This window comes from Phodopus roborovskii, unplaced genomic scaffold (genome assembly GCF_943737965.1).
Source record: "Phodopus roborovskii unplaced genomic scaffold, PHOROB, whole genome shotgun sequence".
In the NCBI taxonomy this organism is placed as follows: domain Eukaryota; kingdom Metazoa; phylum Chordata; class Mammalia; order Rodentia; family Cricetidae; genus Phodopus; species Phodopus roborovskii.
Window position 1 is genome coordinate 6145924 of NW_026126485.1, and position 17366 is coordinate 6163289.

Below are 17366 nucleotides of genomic sequence, written 5' to 3' on the forward strand. Positions count from 1 at the left end.
AGCAGGTTACCTATATGGAATAAAATATTTTATGGAACTTGATCTATTCTAGGTTAGAACTAAGTTTCAAATGATGAAAAAGCCATTTTTCTTTATATAATTAATTTGTGTGTTAGCAATCAAGTGACTTCAGATTATTAACCTAACAACTCAAATATAAACAGGTCACAAGTGCACTGTCTTTGACTCTCAACAAAACAGCCACATTATCCCAAGGTACTCCTAGGCCAAGCCTCCTTAATTAGCATAATGATGTCTGGCTGTAGAGTAGCATGCCTTTAATCCCAGCACTGAGGAGGCAGAGCCAGGTTGATGCCTGAGTTCAAAGGCCAGCCTGGTCTACAGAGTGAGTTCCAGAACAGCCAGGACTGTTATACAGAGAATCTTTGGCTCAAAACAAAACAAACAAAGAAACCAAAGGGGGTAAACAAACAAACAAACAAACAAAAAAGTATAGAATGCTACCTTTTTATTTTTAGCTAGCATGCAAAAATAATAGGCTTCCATATGATATCTTTTGTTTGCTTGTTTGTTTTGTTTCATGAGACAGGGTTTTTCTGTATTGCTTTGGAGCCTGTCCAGGAAATAGCTCTGTAGCCAAGGCTGACCTCAAACTCACAGAGATCCACCTGCCTCTGCCTCTCAAGTGCTGGGATTAAAGGTGTGTGTCCCCAACACCTGGCTCAATATGACATCTTAATACACATGAACCACTGTACTTTGATTATATCCCACATTTTGCATATCCTATTATAAGAGCATGTTGGCTAATAGGAGTCCTTGGCATTGTTTCCAGGATCAGCTTTGTCCATTTCTACAATTAAGGCTGCTAAGGGTTGGTGGAGATTATACTCAATCAATAGACCCAGTTTGGTAAAATTGATATTTTCATTAAGCATTCCAATTCATGTATATAAGCATCTGATATATACTTTTAGTAGGTACAATACGGGATCCAACTGAGGGCTTTGCAATATGCTAACCAAGTCCTTTTCCACTCAGATTCATTCCTAGCATCTGTCTATGACACACTTGAAACAATATGTATAACTTAGAATATATTTTAAAACAATTCCATTTTATTAATGAATTTCAATAAAATCTTCAAGTCCATGACTGAAAATTGCTTTAGGATAATTTTGTATGTATGTATGTATGTATGTATGTATGTATACACACACACACACACACACACACACACACACATATATATATATATATTTCTTTTGTATTTACAGTTTTCTTAATTTTCAAACAGCCACAAAGTCATAAACAGGTGTCAAATATAGTCAATAAAAATTTTCCTTTACTTCATTTGATATTGAGTTACCAACCTCATGTCTTATCAACCACACATAATATTGGTGGGGGAGGAAGTGTGGAGGAGTTTCCAGGAACCAAGAATAATTTCCTTTATAAATCAATTAAGCTGTCAAAATCTGAAAACAAATACATTTCTTCCAAGCAAGCTCACAGCCTATTCAGCTTCACCAGCTGTTCTGATTACAAGTTTTGTAGTGAAGGGTCTGGTTCAGACTGCCATCACTTACACTGTCCTCACAGGTTTCTTCTGCCTAAAGCAGATGAATTTTAAAGGTTTATTTACTCTCAATACACCACAACTTGTAAAGATGACAGGCACTTGTGTTCCTCAGCCTAGGTGCCTGATGTTTCCACAGGATTGGATCAGGTCAGTCAGCACTGGCAAGAATGAAGCTGATTCCCTTGTGCAGCACATTATGTGGAGCAGAACCTCACCCCCTGCTGCTGAAGACAGTCCCCTCTGATTCCTTCCCTTAGGATTCTCCACTGTGCAACTTCTCATTTGCCCTTTGCAATGAATACCTGTTTTGTGGGCAGCTAATTTATAATTTCTTATTCACCAACTTTTCAATTTGCTCACCTAATTAAATTTCAATAGTTAGACAGTTTTCTATTTGACTTAGAATGTTATAATCTGCTGCAAGTGTTATTTTGATGCACAATTTGTTCCCAGCTCTCCCAGGGGGAACTCCTTCAAAATGTCTCTCACTTTCATATGACTTCACAAATTTTTGGTCATTTCCTTGTTTCCTAGATGATATTTTGGGGTCATTTTGCACATACTCAACCCCAGCTTGGAAGTAAGCTATTTCTTGAAAGAGGTTCAAGTGTGTTGATAGGAATAAGGTATTTATAAGATGAAATAGGGTTAAAAACTGTGATAACTTCTATTAGGGTATAGCTATTGCCAGGTCCTTTCAAGGACAGTGCTGAGGAATGCATAAGATATATTCATTCATAAACAGAGGACATACATACTTGTGTATGTGTGCACACATGCATGCATGTGAACATGTGGTCATAGAAAAGTGCAGGTATGTATAGGAGCACACTCATGTCAAGTTTAGAGCAAGGCATTAGATGCTTCCTCTACCTCTCTGCATTACTGCTTTGAGACAGGCTCTGTCACTGAACTGGATAGGAGCTAACCATTTTACTTAGGCAGAATAACTGGTGAGGTGGAATTCATTTCTCTCCACCCAGTAATGCTGAGGTTACAGACACACAAACCCATGACCCATGCCACTTTTTTTTTTTTTTTAATGTAGGTGCTGGAGATTCAAATTGAGGGCCTTGTGTTTATAGAGCAAACACTCATATCCACTGAGCCTCCTACAACCACATTTCTAAATCTACTGATTGATGCATGTTTGGAAAACACAAATTCACACTAACACACAAAGCTGAATGCAATACAAGCATTAACTACTTTCTGAACCTATAGCCAGAATCCAGCTTCATTATTTTAAACATTTAAATTTATTTTTAGTCCCCTTGCAAGAAACAATCTCTTCCACTGCTGCCCAGTCCCCTATAGTTCCTCCTATCACTTCACTCTCAAAGCTGGCACCAGTCACTTCCCCATATGGATGCTCTCCTCCCTCTTCCTAAGCTTTCATAGCCATACTATTCTGTTCTCTCATCCTGATACACTCCCTGTGCTATCTGCATATTTACACACCACTTAAAACATTTTTGCACAAAAGATTGTCTTTGGACGGTCCCTAGTCCTAGATGCTGGCTCACATGGGTAATGAAAACTTCTTATTCTTTGTAACGCTTATTAGTGATTGTGCATTAAAACCCAACATGAATTTTTTTTTAAAGCAAGCCCTTTGTGATATGCGTGCAGATCACATTTTGTTTATATTTACATAGTTGCCTTTATTGTTTCAGATCAGAGGCAATCAGCAAAACATTGTAGCTTTTTGTGCATGTATATGTGTATGGAAAATAAGAGGACAACCTTAGCTATTGTTCCTAGGCACCATTCACCTTGGAGTTGTTTCTGTTTTCTGAGACAAGCTCTCACATTAGCCTCTCACATTGTCAAGGAGATTAGGGTGACTGACCACCAACACCAAGGATCCATTTCTACTTCTCTAATCCTTAGTGCTGGGATTATCAGTGTATACCACCATACCTAGCATTTTTAACTTGGGTTCTTGGGATCAAACTCATGCCTTCTATAATATTTTACCAACTGAGCCATCCCAGCCCAGAATACTTTAGCTTTGAACCTTGTGAGTGAATTTGAAAGAACATATGTTAATAAAGGTTGCTAGCTTAACAGCACAGACAACCCTTTTAAGATCATTCAAATCCAGAACATATTCTCTTGAAACAAGCCCCTTCTCTGAGGATGTTGTGGGGATGACACCTGGTAGGCCTGCAGAACCAAACAGTCTTCCATTACTGACTATATGTTGATGAGTTCTTTGCTAAATGCATATAGTTCTCTTAGAGAATAATGTTTAGAACAAACTCATATCTTCCTCTTCCGCTGGCATAGATGGTTTCAAGCATATGGCCCCTGCTGATAGAATAAGATATTCTGAGCTCTCTCCTGAGGGCTAAAAAAATTCAATGCAATTCCATCTGTATTGAGGTACACAGAAAGCTACTAAGCATGTCATTGTTTCAATTCTGTTTGCTTTTTCAAAAAGCTGAATTGTCTAAATACAATGTACTTTTGAAACATACACATTTAGACTTTAGTAGAATTAAATACTAAATTAATATCAGATACTACAAATACACTAAAAATAATTATTCATATTCAAATTCACAAGAAAAGAACCACAATGAACTAATAAGAAATAATGAAAAAAATTACACATAATTACCTCAATTATACAACAGTTTTAATGTATACTTCTGAAATTTATAAGCATAAACACCATAGATAAAATGTTGTATTTGTATTAAAACACAAATAATGCATAATAACACAAAAATAACAGAAAAAAATAATATACAGTGAACAAAAAAGCAACAATAAAAACCAACCCACAGAAAAATACAAGAAAGAAAATTGAGAACCTGTTGATAGTCATGACAGATGGGCAAGGAACACTGCTACCTACTTTAGCATATTTATACACTTAGAGATGTACTAGAAAATGCTAATTGGAAATTATGCTACATTAGAAAAGACACCCTGGAATACTATATGCCATCTTGCTAATCCTGGACACTTACTGAGACCACTACTGATTAACTGGTATTCTTAACAGCTACATTCTTCAGTTTTGTTTTCTGAGAAAGGCTCACATGTCTCCAGGCAAGTTCCAGGCAAGTTTCAAACATGCTACAATGCTCAAGCTCATCTGAACTCCTGATCCTCCTCCTCCTGAAATGCAGCTGAGGCTGAAGATGAACTCCTGATCCTCCGTTCTTTATCTCCTAAGTGCTAGACTTACAGGGGTGTGACATCACACTTACCTTTGTATTTATTTTAAGAAATAAAAATATCTACAGAAAAGAATATATATAAAAAATATATATATATATATATATATATATATATATATATATATTCAGAAAAAAGAGAGCCAGCAATTTGTGTATTCTATTCCATCATTCATTCATTCTTTAAGTATTTGCTGAGCATTTTCTAAGAGCCAGCAACAAGCTGGTATCAATAACCACAGAAGTGAGCTAAGACTTCATAGTCCCCCCCCACAGTCCAAGGCTACCACTTTGTAAAATTAGGGGAAAAGACAAGAGGAGGTGAAAATTTTGATAACCTCTAGAAGGCATGACTCCAGGGTTTCAGGTTGTAGACTTAAATCTGATAGTCTTCTGATGGTAATAAAAACTTAGCTTGCAGAAGACACCACCCTACACCTTAGCAAAGGTAGTTTACCCACTGGCTGTTTCCTTAAAATGCTATTCAACTACTATAGGAAGTAAAAGTGCTACAGAACTCATTCTGGTACTGAGATGGGGTCTCAGTGAGAGACATATGGTTAGGGTTTTTGTACTCAGCTCCACAGAGAAGAAGATAAAGGTTTTTTTTTTTTCTTTGAAAAACAAAAACAATTAATTTAAGGATGTTAGGGAAGAATCTCACCTGCAGAGACACCAGAGGACAAACCCAAGCCCACAGTAAGGGTCCAAGCAGATGGCCACTTCTCTAGAAGGGTAAAGCTCACATTGCAGCTTAATAGAACGGCAAAAGGCACTGGTGGCTGCATGAGACATCTGAAAGACAGAAAGGAAGTAAAAAATAAGTGACTATACACCCAGCTTCCAGTGACATCTGTGGGACATTTCTAATTTCATGGCAATGAACATTAAATGCCCCTAAGATACTTTTAGAGACAGAGATAGCCAAAGTGAGCTTGGGTCACATTGTTCTGGAAGAGTGGATGCTGATGTTCTTTCTCATTACTCTTCCTACTTTCCTTCTTTTTTTTTGAGGGTGGATGGGTAAGGGGAAGGTAGTAGACATGTTCTCTCACATGTCACCCAAGGTGGCCTGGAACTCACTACAAAGCCTACTCTGGCTTTTAATTTGTGGCAATCTTTCTACCTTAACCTTCTGAGTTGTGTGGATTACATTCAGGAGTCATTACACTTAGAAGGCTTCCATTTTGAACAAATAAACCTCACTCAAAACTTCTTGACTCTCCTTGTAACTCCAGCAGTGGAAACGAGAATGCTTTGAATATGAAAAACAGTATATATACAGGGATTCCTGAGTCCACATAACTGCCTACAGGTAGATGAAGGTATGAGGCTCCATGACCACCTCTGCAATAGAGACTGGGTTTTATTTCCCTTGAAGTTCAGGGACCCTTACAGCACCTGCTCACTATATGCAGGTGCCTATACTTTGTAAGCACGGAATCTCATGTTTATGTGCCTCATAAGTGAAAGAACATGCTGAAAATCACATAAATGAGTTTCAGAAGTAAAGCCTGAACCTCCTAGGTAACCCTCAGGTCCTTCCTATATATGACTATTCCACAATGAAATCACAGTCAAACCCTATCTCTGTGTAGTATGGAAGACAGTGAAGCTCTTTCGGTGTAACCCTTTCCTCTCTTCCCCTCAGAATAGATCTTGTACAATAAACACGGTAACGAATTCTGAAACACCACAGATTGTATTTAACAATATCATTGTTTTTGTGAGAACTTGATAACCAAGTCAACTGCTGAGAAGTCAAGGAAGCTTAGAAAGCTGTATTTGATATGATGGGTTAAAATATGTCACAAGTTAAATGTGAAGCAGCTTGCCACTGCAGTGCTAATTTATAAACTGAACTAGTAAAGAACACAAACAAGGAAATCCAATCCATTCATTCAACACTTTATTCACTTAGCCGAGATAAAAGAAAGAAGGGTGGAGCGTCCTTTCATTATCAAGTGTCAGTTCATTGTCAGAAGAAAGGGAAAGGCTGTATTATGATCTACTTGCTGAATTCATCCCAGTAATGGAGAGTTACTTTAAAATGCAATGTATGTATGTATGTATGTATGTATGTATGTATGTATGTATGTATGTGTATATGTAAGTGTATGTACACACACAGATCCATAGCTTCTACTTAATGGAAAAACAAAGCTATAGTTATACCATGTTCCTCTAAGATCCTGTCATTCTTTGAATCTTAGTAAATTCTCCTACCAAGTACTCAAGGTAAGTGATCAAAGCAACCTTTACTTCCTAGATGCACTGGGAAGGGAACCATGCAGAACCAGAAAACAGCCCTTCTGTTCATTAGGTTAAATCTGCTATGCTAAGTGCTTGTTCTGTTACTTTACAAGGCACTGTATTCAGTGCTAGGAATTAAAACAAAACAAAACTACAACCAGGTGTGGTACACTGTTATTCAGCTCTTGGGAATCTTAGGCAAACCGACTGCTGCAAATTTTAAGGCAGTCTGAGCCACATAGTAAATTCCAAACCAGTTTCAGGTACAGAGATTCTCTCTATAACAAATAACAAGAATTCATCATGTGGTGGACAGTTCAGACACAGTGGGAAACTACAAGGTCTGCCAGCACTTTTCCAAATATGATCAATATAAAGACAGTGGAAAGAAGGGTGCTCACATCTCCCTGGCTGGGAGCTATGGAATCTTCTAGGTTTTGAGAGTAGTTCTAACACAGTGGCATGAGGACAAACAGGTTAATAAAAAACAACACAGGGAAAAAAGCCAAAAACCAAAACAACAACAACAACAACAAAACCAAACCACACAAAACCTTCCATCTTCTAAGCACATTCCAATCTGGGCCCTAAATTGGGAATCTATTTTGGTATGAAGTGTAAATTCCTGATTTTTACTAGATAACCTCAGACTTGAATAAAGAATTATCTTTTGCCAGATTCCAAGCAACAAAGGACTTTGAGATGCACCAAAAGCAGATCCCTGAATCCACGTGCATCAGATGTGAGACAGCCTCAAACCTATGTACTGCTTATATTGGTTGCACTATGATCTAATACATGGCATGTACTAAGCAGATTTGTATTTCAGTACCATTTTGCTTTGCCTGATGTTAAGTTAGTGTCCTTTCCCTGGAGGTATACAACTATGCGTGCACAGATCATTCCAAGTCCAACGCAACACAATTAAATGGGTAAAATGTAAGAATTAGCTATAGCACCTTCATGTATCCTTCTGTTTTATATGAATCCTGACATTTCAAAGCATCAATTACAGAGAAAACACACACAGATTCTTCTAACTTTCATGGTATACAACTGAATGCTTTTGTTCAATAGCTAAAATTAAGTAAGAATTTCTTCCAGAGAAAAATGGTGTCTCTGCAACCTTATGGGACTAAAGAGACAGATATTAGAGGAGACAATATGCCAGACAACTTCTCCTATTTTAAGGGCATTTCAGCCCTTAAAATTAAAGGGGTTTTGTTAACTGATACTACAATATACTTCTTTTCACATATTCAGCAAACAGATCATCAAAAATTGGAAAAACATTTTAAGAGTTTGAAATAAATTCTAGTTACCCATCTCTCTGAGTTTTTCTATGGTGCATAAATTAAATTGAGTCACCAGGAAGTAATAACACATATCATAGTATCTGTTTCATGTAGATATATCTTTATTAAATTATGATTTAATATTATAGTTCCCACTTCCATGCTTCATGAGAATAACTGGAAGGATGGGTTTATATTTTGGCTCTGACAGGAAGAAATTCAAAGCTCACTTGAGGATGACAGTAATTAACTCATCTTGCTCTGAGAATATTTCTTTTAGGAAGTTATTTTCTAAAAGAAAAATTATTTAATATTCTTAGATACTTGGGCATGCTTTCTCTATTCCACTGAAGACATCAAATCTGAGAACTAAGTAACAGGTAACCAGCTGAAACTGTCCCAATGCAACACAGAGGAAAAGACTTTAGTTCAGGCTTTAGTTCAAGACCCTGACACCTGAACTGTGAGGATGCTGATGTTAGGTGACATCAGTAGTTCTATCCTTTGACAGTCAAAAGGCTCTCATGGTAGCTTCACCAAGTGTCAATCTTACAGGGTTATGATTATGTTCAAGCTTAATAAGAAAAGAATGCAGTACAAAAATGCAGAGCTGAGTAAGAAGGGTAGCAAGCAAGAAGACTGTATATAGCATTCTAGTATGCAGTAAGCTCTGACAATATGACAAATTTGTTAGGTTTTTTTTTTTCCTTCAGTACTGAAGATTGAATTCAGGGCAGTGAACATGCTAGGTAAGGGATGTATGAGTAAGTCATGTCCCCAGCTTTCCCCAGATTATTTGGAAAGTAGCTATTGGGTATCAAAAGGTCACATATGTCATAGCTTATATGAAAATCATATCACACCTCTCTCTATGCATCATGGGAACACAATCATATATAACATTAGTGAACAATCAGTGCATGGCTTGTCTGTTGTCCACCACTGGTCTGCACATTGGGCAGACCCCTCCTCTTCTTACCTTTACACCAGCTAGCATCCCGGTTGTGGACACACTAAAGTCAAGGTAAGCCAGCGTGTCTGGGTTGGAAGGTTTGTAGATCTGGGTAGGCCGCTTCTTTGGCAAATCATCTGCAGAAGAAAACAAAGCAATCAGTCTACTTTCATACAGTAAAGACCACAACAAACAAATGTATGTGGAAGCTAGTCCAAGTGCTGACCTGTGTCCAGTATGAGAGGCCATGTCCTGACATCTACAGCTGCTGCCGCCTCCCTGGACCTTAGCAGTTTACAGATCAGTTGTGTTGTCATGAGACAAGCAGAGCGACTCACCTGAGGACCAAAGACAAGAAGTAAAGGAATGAATACATCTTGGAAGGGCTCATCATTTATATGCCTATAGATTAAATGTACACAGCTTTAATTCCCAAGAGCTAGCTGAAGAAGTGGAGCTGGTCTGGCTGCAAATGTCACCCATGGTCTGCCAGTGTTGATCCAGCTAATCTCGCTGGCTTGGTGGGTATCTTCTTCCTCCCTGATTGCTCCATGAGCCTCATTGCTGAAGGTTCATTCATGGTTGAAGAGGATGACCTTTTCCAGTAGTAGAAGGCCATTCTCTAGTCTAGGGTCTCCTGCTAGAACATCCAAACTAATTCGCAAGAGCTAGCTGGGGTATGGCAAAACCAGGAGCACTGGTCAAGTATATACCCAGGCAACACTTGGAGGCTAGGTTCCTGAACTCCCTCGCATTATTCTCACACCCTAGAAAACATCAGAGGCTTCTCTCTTAGCATGTGCTAGTCACAAAAGTTACATACGTAGATACATTGCAGCTATTTTCTAGCAGGACTGTCTTTCTTGGCAGTGTTCCCACAAAGCTACTGAGAACATTCACCAGGGTACCAGGACTATTCTTCGTTTCTTTTGACTCTGCTTCCCATAAGAGAAACATACTCTAGTCTATCGCGATAAAATAAGGATCAGATAAACAAATAGGCCGAATAGATGTTTATTCAGGGAGAAATAACTTACAACCTAGACAGATGAACACTAGGAAATTCCACCGGATGCTCGAATCCCGCCAGCAAGAGAGCTTTTCCTGGCTCTTCCTCAGACCTCCTTCCACAGGTCTCATCTGCCCATGGCTCCACCCCAATGGGCGTGGTCAGTGCCACAGAATGACTATGTCACTACACTAGTCTTTTCAACTTCCTTATACTTAAAAACAAACATATACACTCTAAAAACAAGGAAGATAACCTTCTAGATTCAGAAGAAAGGAACTTGAAGAAAATACTGTTTTTCATTCAGATTGCTTCTTTGTGTTTGGTGATGAAGCCTTCTCTATGGAGCCAATATGAGGCACCCTCAGTGTCAATGCATTGCAATAGCTGCTCACAGCTGGCCAAAGCTTCCATGTTACTCAGCTTGGTTCTTACTCCCTAAGCTAGATGATTAATTCCCTGGAGACAGACTATTTCCAATTCTATTACTTTCATTGCAAATCCACTTGTACGGCTAGCAGCTGCCCCAGGAGACTACAGGTCTATGCCTCACAGCATGCCCCTGAGCATAGGCAGGTGAAAGGCACACAGCCTCCTACTCAGGCCTTGGTTACCTCTACAATCATCTTGACTGTAGGCAATGTTGTTGCAATGTTCTGTGGATGTGGCGGACGCACGGTGATTGGCACACAGCCTGCATACAGGCAACCATAGAATGCAGCAATCAGGTCTATTCCTACATGAGAGGAAAGCAGAAATACTTACATGAAGCCAGTCACATTGCTTAATGATCACCACTGCTCTTTCTCAGTGAAAGTTCTAGTCTTGGAAAATTCAGACAGTTAAGGAAACAGACCTTTAAAGAGCTCCTTTCCTGTGCCTTTTGGTCTCAGTAATTACTTTCTTATGGCTTGCCCTTTTTTCCTATTTTTTTCTTTGAAGCAATCTTATTTTATATGTTAATCTCAGTTCCCTCTCCCTTCCATTCTCCCATGCCCCTCGACTGACCCCACCACCCCCAATACACTCCCCAGGGAGGGTGAGGCCTTCCATGGGTGATCATTAAAGTGTGTCATATTATTTGGGGGAGGGCCTAGGCCCTCCCCTGTGTATCTAGGCTGAGAGAGTAGCCCCCAATGGAGAATGGGCTCTCAAAGTCCATTTGTGCACTAGGGATAAATACTGGTTCCACTGTCAGAGGACCCATAGACTGCCCAGTGCTCCTAACAGACACCCATATTTGGAAGGCTTGGTTCAGTCCAATGCTGGTTCCCCAGCTTTATGACTAGGGTCCATGTGTTCCCACTTTATCAGGCAAAGACACAACATGCTAAGACAACTTAGTTGTTTCATTTATATGTCATTTCAATGGTATGATTATGACTAGAGGCTGAAAACTTTACTACTACCAATAATATGAACCACCTTAGCAACTTAATCAAATGTAGCTATAAAAGTTTTGGTATGTATTGTTTTAAGCCTCTAGAGCAGTGTTAACATGTAGCTTAGGCCCCATGAATGAGAACAGCCTGGTGAGAATCTAAACAGATACAGAGAACATGGTAGGCAGTAACCCAGCAACTCCACAAGTATAGTTGGGGACAACAATGTGCCTCCTCCCATTGCTGTCCTTGCTACCTCTCAGGGGTCAGGTCTCATCCTATTGCTTTACCTGGAGGGTAGACTAATGCCACATGGTCTCCATCTTGCAGGTGGCCCCTTTCCATCAGCATAACTGCTATCTTCTCTGCACGTTTGTGAAGCTGAACACATGTCAATGAGTTTGCAATTGTTCCCTGAGCATGATAAGAAGAGGTGGTTAGGGAGATTGTCACCATAGCAGATTATGCAGCATATAATCCATTTATACAAAATTCTTAGGTCAGTGGGTTTAGATGTAGCCATAGTTATGAACCATAATTATAATGGTCATATTTAGAATGTTTTTTTCTTCTAATATATCAGAAGAAACTTGACTCTCCCTCCTCAAAAGCCAACCATCAACAGCTCTCTAGGCAGTTCAAGTACACTTTCATGTAGATTTTTAAAAAATATGTAAAAACAAAAAGAAAACATCTTTAAGCTAAAAATACCTTGAAAGAGGCTTACCAATGTAGAATATTATTTTAAGATGTGCTACATTTGTTTATGCTGTAGAACATTAGTTTAATGATATAAAGATGTGTTGCTTTTGTTTATGCTACATTTGTTTAATTCTTTGCTTGTCTAAAATGCCTGATGTTCTAATAAAGAGCTGAAGGGACAATAGCAAGGCAGCAGAAAGTATAGGCAGGGCTGGCAGGCAAAAAGAATAGGTAGGAGGAGTAAGGAGAAAAGGAAGAAGGAGGAGCAAGATAGAACAATGAGGAAGTCAGGAGCCAGCCAGCCACACAGCCAGTCAGAGTAAGAGTAAAAAAGTAAGCTATATAGAAGTAAGAAAAGGAAAAAGCCCAGAGGCAAAAGGTAGTCGGGACAATTTAAGTTAAGAAAGCTGGCTAGAAACAAGCCAAGCTAAGACAGGGTATTTATAAGAAAAAGTAAGCCTCTGAGTGTATGATTTATTTGGGAGCTGGCAGCCCCCCTCTCCAAAAAGAGCAAAGAGTCAAAGACTAAAATGCAAACAGCAACATAGCAGGAAAGATTAGTGCAGGATAGGAACTGAGAAATATCAAAAGGTATACAATTCATTATTTATGTTGTGAAGAAAAGAATGAATAAACTGTATTACAGCTGGGCATGCAGGTATATGCCTACAGTCCTATATCTTGGGCAAGACAACCAAGAGTTAGAGGTCAGCCTAGGCTATTTAGAAACTTTGTTTTGTTTTATTTTTATTTAAAAATTATTTTTTAATCTTACATAACAACAACCCCAGTTCTCTCCCTCCCTTTCTCCTGTCCCCTGCCTCCCCCCTTTATACTTCCATCCACTCATCAGATTACCCAAGCTAAGACTCCTAGCAATAATGGAGAAGGTGTCTGAACATGCTTTCTCCTTTAATCAGATTAGTGACTACCCTGTCATCATAGAACCTATATCCAGTAACTAATAGAAGCAGATGTAGTGACCCACGAGCTAAGCACTGGACTGTGAGCTACTGGAGTTTTGTTGAAGAGAGGAAGGAGGGATCACATGAATCAGGTGGGATCAAGACTGGGATGGGGAAGACCACAGAGACATCTGACCAGAGCTAGTAGGAGCTCATAGACTATGGACTGACAGCTGAGGATCCCGCATGGGTCCTAACTAGACCCTCTGAGTATGGGTGACAGTTATGTGACCTGATCTGTTTGGCAGGGGTGAGGGGTTGGCAGTGGTACCAGGACCTATTTCAATAGCATGAACTGGTCTTTTAGAGCCCATTCCCTATAGTGGGATACGTTGCTCAGCTTGATACAGGGAATACGGGTGTGGGTGGAGGGGCTTGGTCCTGCCTCAACCTCATTTGCCAGACTTTGTTGACTCCTCAAGGAAGGCTATTTAGAAATTTTGAGAATATCCGGTACTGTCCATATAATCTGTCTTAAAACAAATTAGTGTGTGGGGAGGAGGAGGTGCAAACAAACCCTCTCTCACAAATTACATTCAACTAAAAAAATTCCTGATACAATGTGTAGGTCATTAGCATCAATCATAGGTGCAAAGATCACTGTCTACCGCTACTTTTAAAAGCAATAGACAATTCTGACTAGCAGTTTATGGGGTGAGGAAGACTAGGGGAGCTGAAAATGAAAAGGGATCATGAACAATCTTGGGCTATTAAAGCAAGTAGCTTCAAAGAAGGATGCTGGAGCTTGTGGGACTCATAAGAAAACAGTGAGCTTCAAGACTAGGTTCTGAAACTCCCAAAAGAAAGATATGTGTAAAAGTGAGAGCCTAAAGAAGTTGAGAGGAGGAGCTACTATGTGGAAAACAGCTGTATGGATCACAATTAGGGAGCAATGTCTGGAAAAACACACTTAATTCCTTTCCTAAATGTCCCATGTCATAAACACACATATGGATGGGAGTGCAAGAAAAGTATTTTATGATGCATTAAGATATATACACAAGTACCTCATATTTAGCAAAAAAACATTCACAGTAAATCCAGAGGCCAAGTTGTTGTCTCTGATGACCGACACAATGAAAGGCAAGGTAGTGTGTAACCACCCAGGTTACAGCAGAATCAGCCTTCAGACATCCACTGATGTTGTGATCAGCGTTTTGGATAGAAGAGATGCTAAGCTTGCAAGTCTCCAAATTTATCCTTCTCTCCCACACACTTTTCTTTGCATCACAGGAAAATTAAAATAAGAAAATAGAAACTGGTATGTAAAGTAGACTAGTGAGAAAGAAAGCAGAATACAGCAAAGATGCTGAGTAGGAGTAGGTGTAAGCAAATGAGATGGCATGAGTCTAAGAAACACAGACAAAAATTTATAATTTGGTGCCTTTAAGAATTAGTATTCTCAAGCATTTACTCATGGACATGTCTGTCAACATGACTCAAAACACACATTAAACTGGAATTAAGACCCATTGAATTCTTCAAAGTGGCTATGGGAAATAAAATGAACATCATGGCTCCTCATCAAACCCATTCTTGACACTGGAGTATGGCAGTCTCTTTATAAGGAAAAGCAGCATATCCATGGTCATTCATACACAGCGGATGAGCCTCATGGCATACCAGCAATATGTCTCAGAAGAGAGCTGGCAGAATTAGTGTATACATATGTCCCTATTGGGAACATCTACCCATTTTATGGGGGAGTCCCTCACCATCCTACAGTTAGGGTATGCTTAGTTCTGCCTAAGATAACTACAATTTCTCTAATCAGTTTTCTTCCACTATCAGAAGAGCTAACATGGATCCCTACTATAGTGATCTGAGTTTTTTCTAAAGGACCATGGGTTAAAATTAAATTTCAATTGTGAAATATTAAGACTCCTGGAAATTTATTAGTCCACAGTGTTTAGAGGTAAAGTTTTTGGGGATAGAAAGTAGGATTATTACATAATGCCATTAGAATGGAAACTCCATGGTTGAATCATGGTTGATTTCTGAGAAGAGGAAGAGAACATGTAAATATTCAGGGTTCTTTTTTTTTTTTTTTTTTCTTGGTTTTTCAAGACAGGATTTTGCTGTAGTTTTGGAAGCTGTCCTAGAACCTTCTCAGAAGATCAGACTGGCCTTGAACTAATAAAGATGCCCCTACCTTCTACCTCTTGAGTGCTGGGATTAAAGAAATGTGCCACCACTGCCCAGCTCACAGTTCTACTCTTATCTCAGGATTTTATCAGCAAGATAGCTAGCATAAGATGTGACCTCTCAACTTTGCATTCCAAGAAATATAAGCCAACATAAGCTTTTTAAAGTGAAATGATCTGCCTCAGAGATTTTATTATAGCAACAAAAGGTGGATTAATACAATCACTCATCAATAACCTATTGTTGGAAGACTAAGCCCACGATTTGCCCTTTCCCTTTCTCTGGTTCTGAGAGTTGAGAAGGTGTATAGCTTACAAAGAGCAGTCACTAATTTCTTCAAAAATACACTTTAATTCTAGTTCCTGAAAATTCCTACCTACAGGCTTTTGACAAAATGTGAAATTTAATTTACATGCTAGATTTTATCTTTGATAAAGTTCTTCAACAATTTCTAAAACACTTGGCTTTTGGGGGATTAATAAAAAAAATTAACCCATCACACCCCGTGTGTGGAGAAACACGCTTTATGGGAATTAGGATTGATCTGAAGCTAGCATGTATAGAGACTTGAAATTCATCACTATTACGCTTAAGTCCATTCAGAGGCTGGTATGTTGGAAAGAGGTAGATTATCCTATGTTAGGTAGATCTGACGTGATTTTTTGCTCCATACCTGGAGCTATGTAATGAGGTGACCAACAAATGGGTAACTTTCTTGCTTGTAATAAATAGTCTTCACCGGAACACTGGAATCCCTCACTGGGCCACTAGATGTGAAAAGTGTTAAGATCCTTCTTTCCCATATCTAAAGAGTAACTCACAATAGTCTGACAGTTTGAATGCCAATAATAATTAGACATTATTCTATTCCTTGCTTTTCCTCCTTCCAGCTTGCAAGGTTGACTCCACCATATAATGAATATAAAAAGTGACACAAGTATATAGTCACTTGCTCTTTAATAGTCTTGTGTGTTTGTGTTCATGTATGTGAGGGTGCATGTTTGTGCACATGCACAGAGAGTGAAGAGGGCAACCTCAGATGTAGTTCATCCTCAGCTGCTGTCTACTCCCATCTTTTTTGAGAAGAGTTCTCTCAGTGTCCTTGAACCCAGGGATCCACATGTCTCTACTTTCCCAAGGCTGCAATTATAAGCACTTCATCTTTTTTTCCATTGTACATTACAGGAGTTGAACTCATGTCCTCATACTTACAAGGTAAGCACTTTATTGGATGAACTATTTCTCCAACCTCTATTCAGTTAAGGAATTTAAAAAATCTTTTAATACAATAGAAATACTGCCAATTTTCAGCACATATTTTGTTTTTCCAAGCACTACCTATTAGGAACACACGTTCCAAGTGTTTCCATGATGCTTTAATCATTTAACCTCAGGTAACAGCCATTATTTCCCAACATTCTCATCAGCATTCATGGGAAAAATTTATTTCTAGTCTCAAACCACCAAATAAAAAGCAGATTTCTAGGTAAAGTTATTTTGTCAAGTTAGAACTGTCTTTTAATATATTCATGGGAGAGTTTCTATTGGCAGGATGGTAATGCACAGACATCCTGGGGGTCAGCCTCCATTCTAAACACAACAAATATTAATGTCACTCACTGTGAACTTGACACTATTTTAAAGTTTTATTATAACAACTGAAACAATCAAGGAATGAAGAAAAGGCCAAATAAAAGTCATGGTTTGAAATTACAAAGAAAAATACTCCAAATAAACAAAACTAAAAAATTAAATGATTTGGCTAGAGTTCCTGGTAAAATTAAAAAAGGATATTCTGCATGTTTTGAGAGGGAAAATTTTCCATTGTTAGTGATTATTTTATTTATTTATTTATTTATTTATTTATTTATTTAATAACCAAGTCCATTTAAATGGAAACAAACATTTATAGACAATATTTGGGAATTT

General features: G+C 38.6%; 1 protein-coding gene across 1 annotated transcript in view; it reads right to left on the reverse strand.

The window, feature by feature from the left end:
* The window catches only part of Dip2c (disco interacting protein 2 homolog C), a 380164-nt gene that overhangs the window by 43361 nt on the left and 319437 nt on the right, over positions 1–17366 (reverse strand). Inside the window, exons 26-30 of the mRNA XM_051194770.1 lie at positions 11916–12039; positions 10858–10979; positions 9461–9572; positions 9262–9371; positions 5399–5529 (exon numbers count right to left, since the gene is read on the reverse strand). Coding sequence (XP_051050727.1) covers positions 5399–5529; positions 9262–9371; positions 9461–9572; positions 10858–10979; positions 11916–12039 — 599 coding nt within the window. The remainder of the gene's footprint in view (positions 1–5398; positions 5530–9261; positions 9372–9460; positions 9573–10857; positions 10980–11915; positions 12040–17366) is intronic.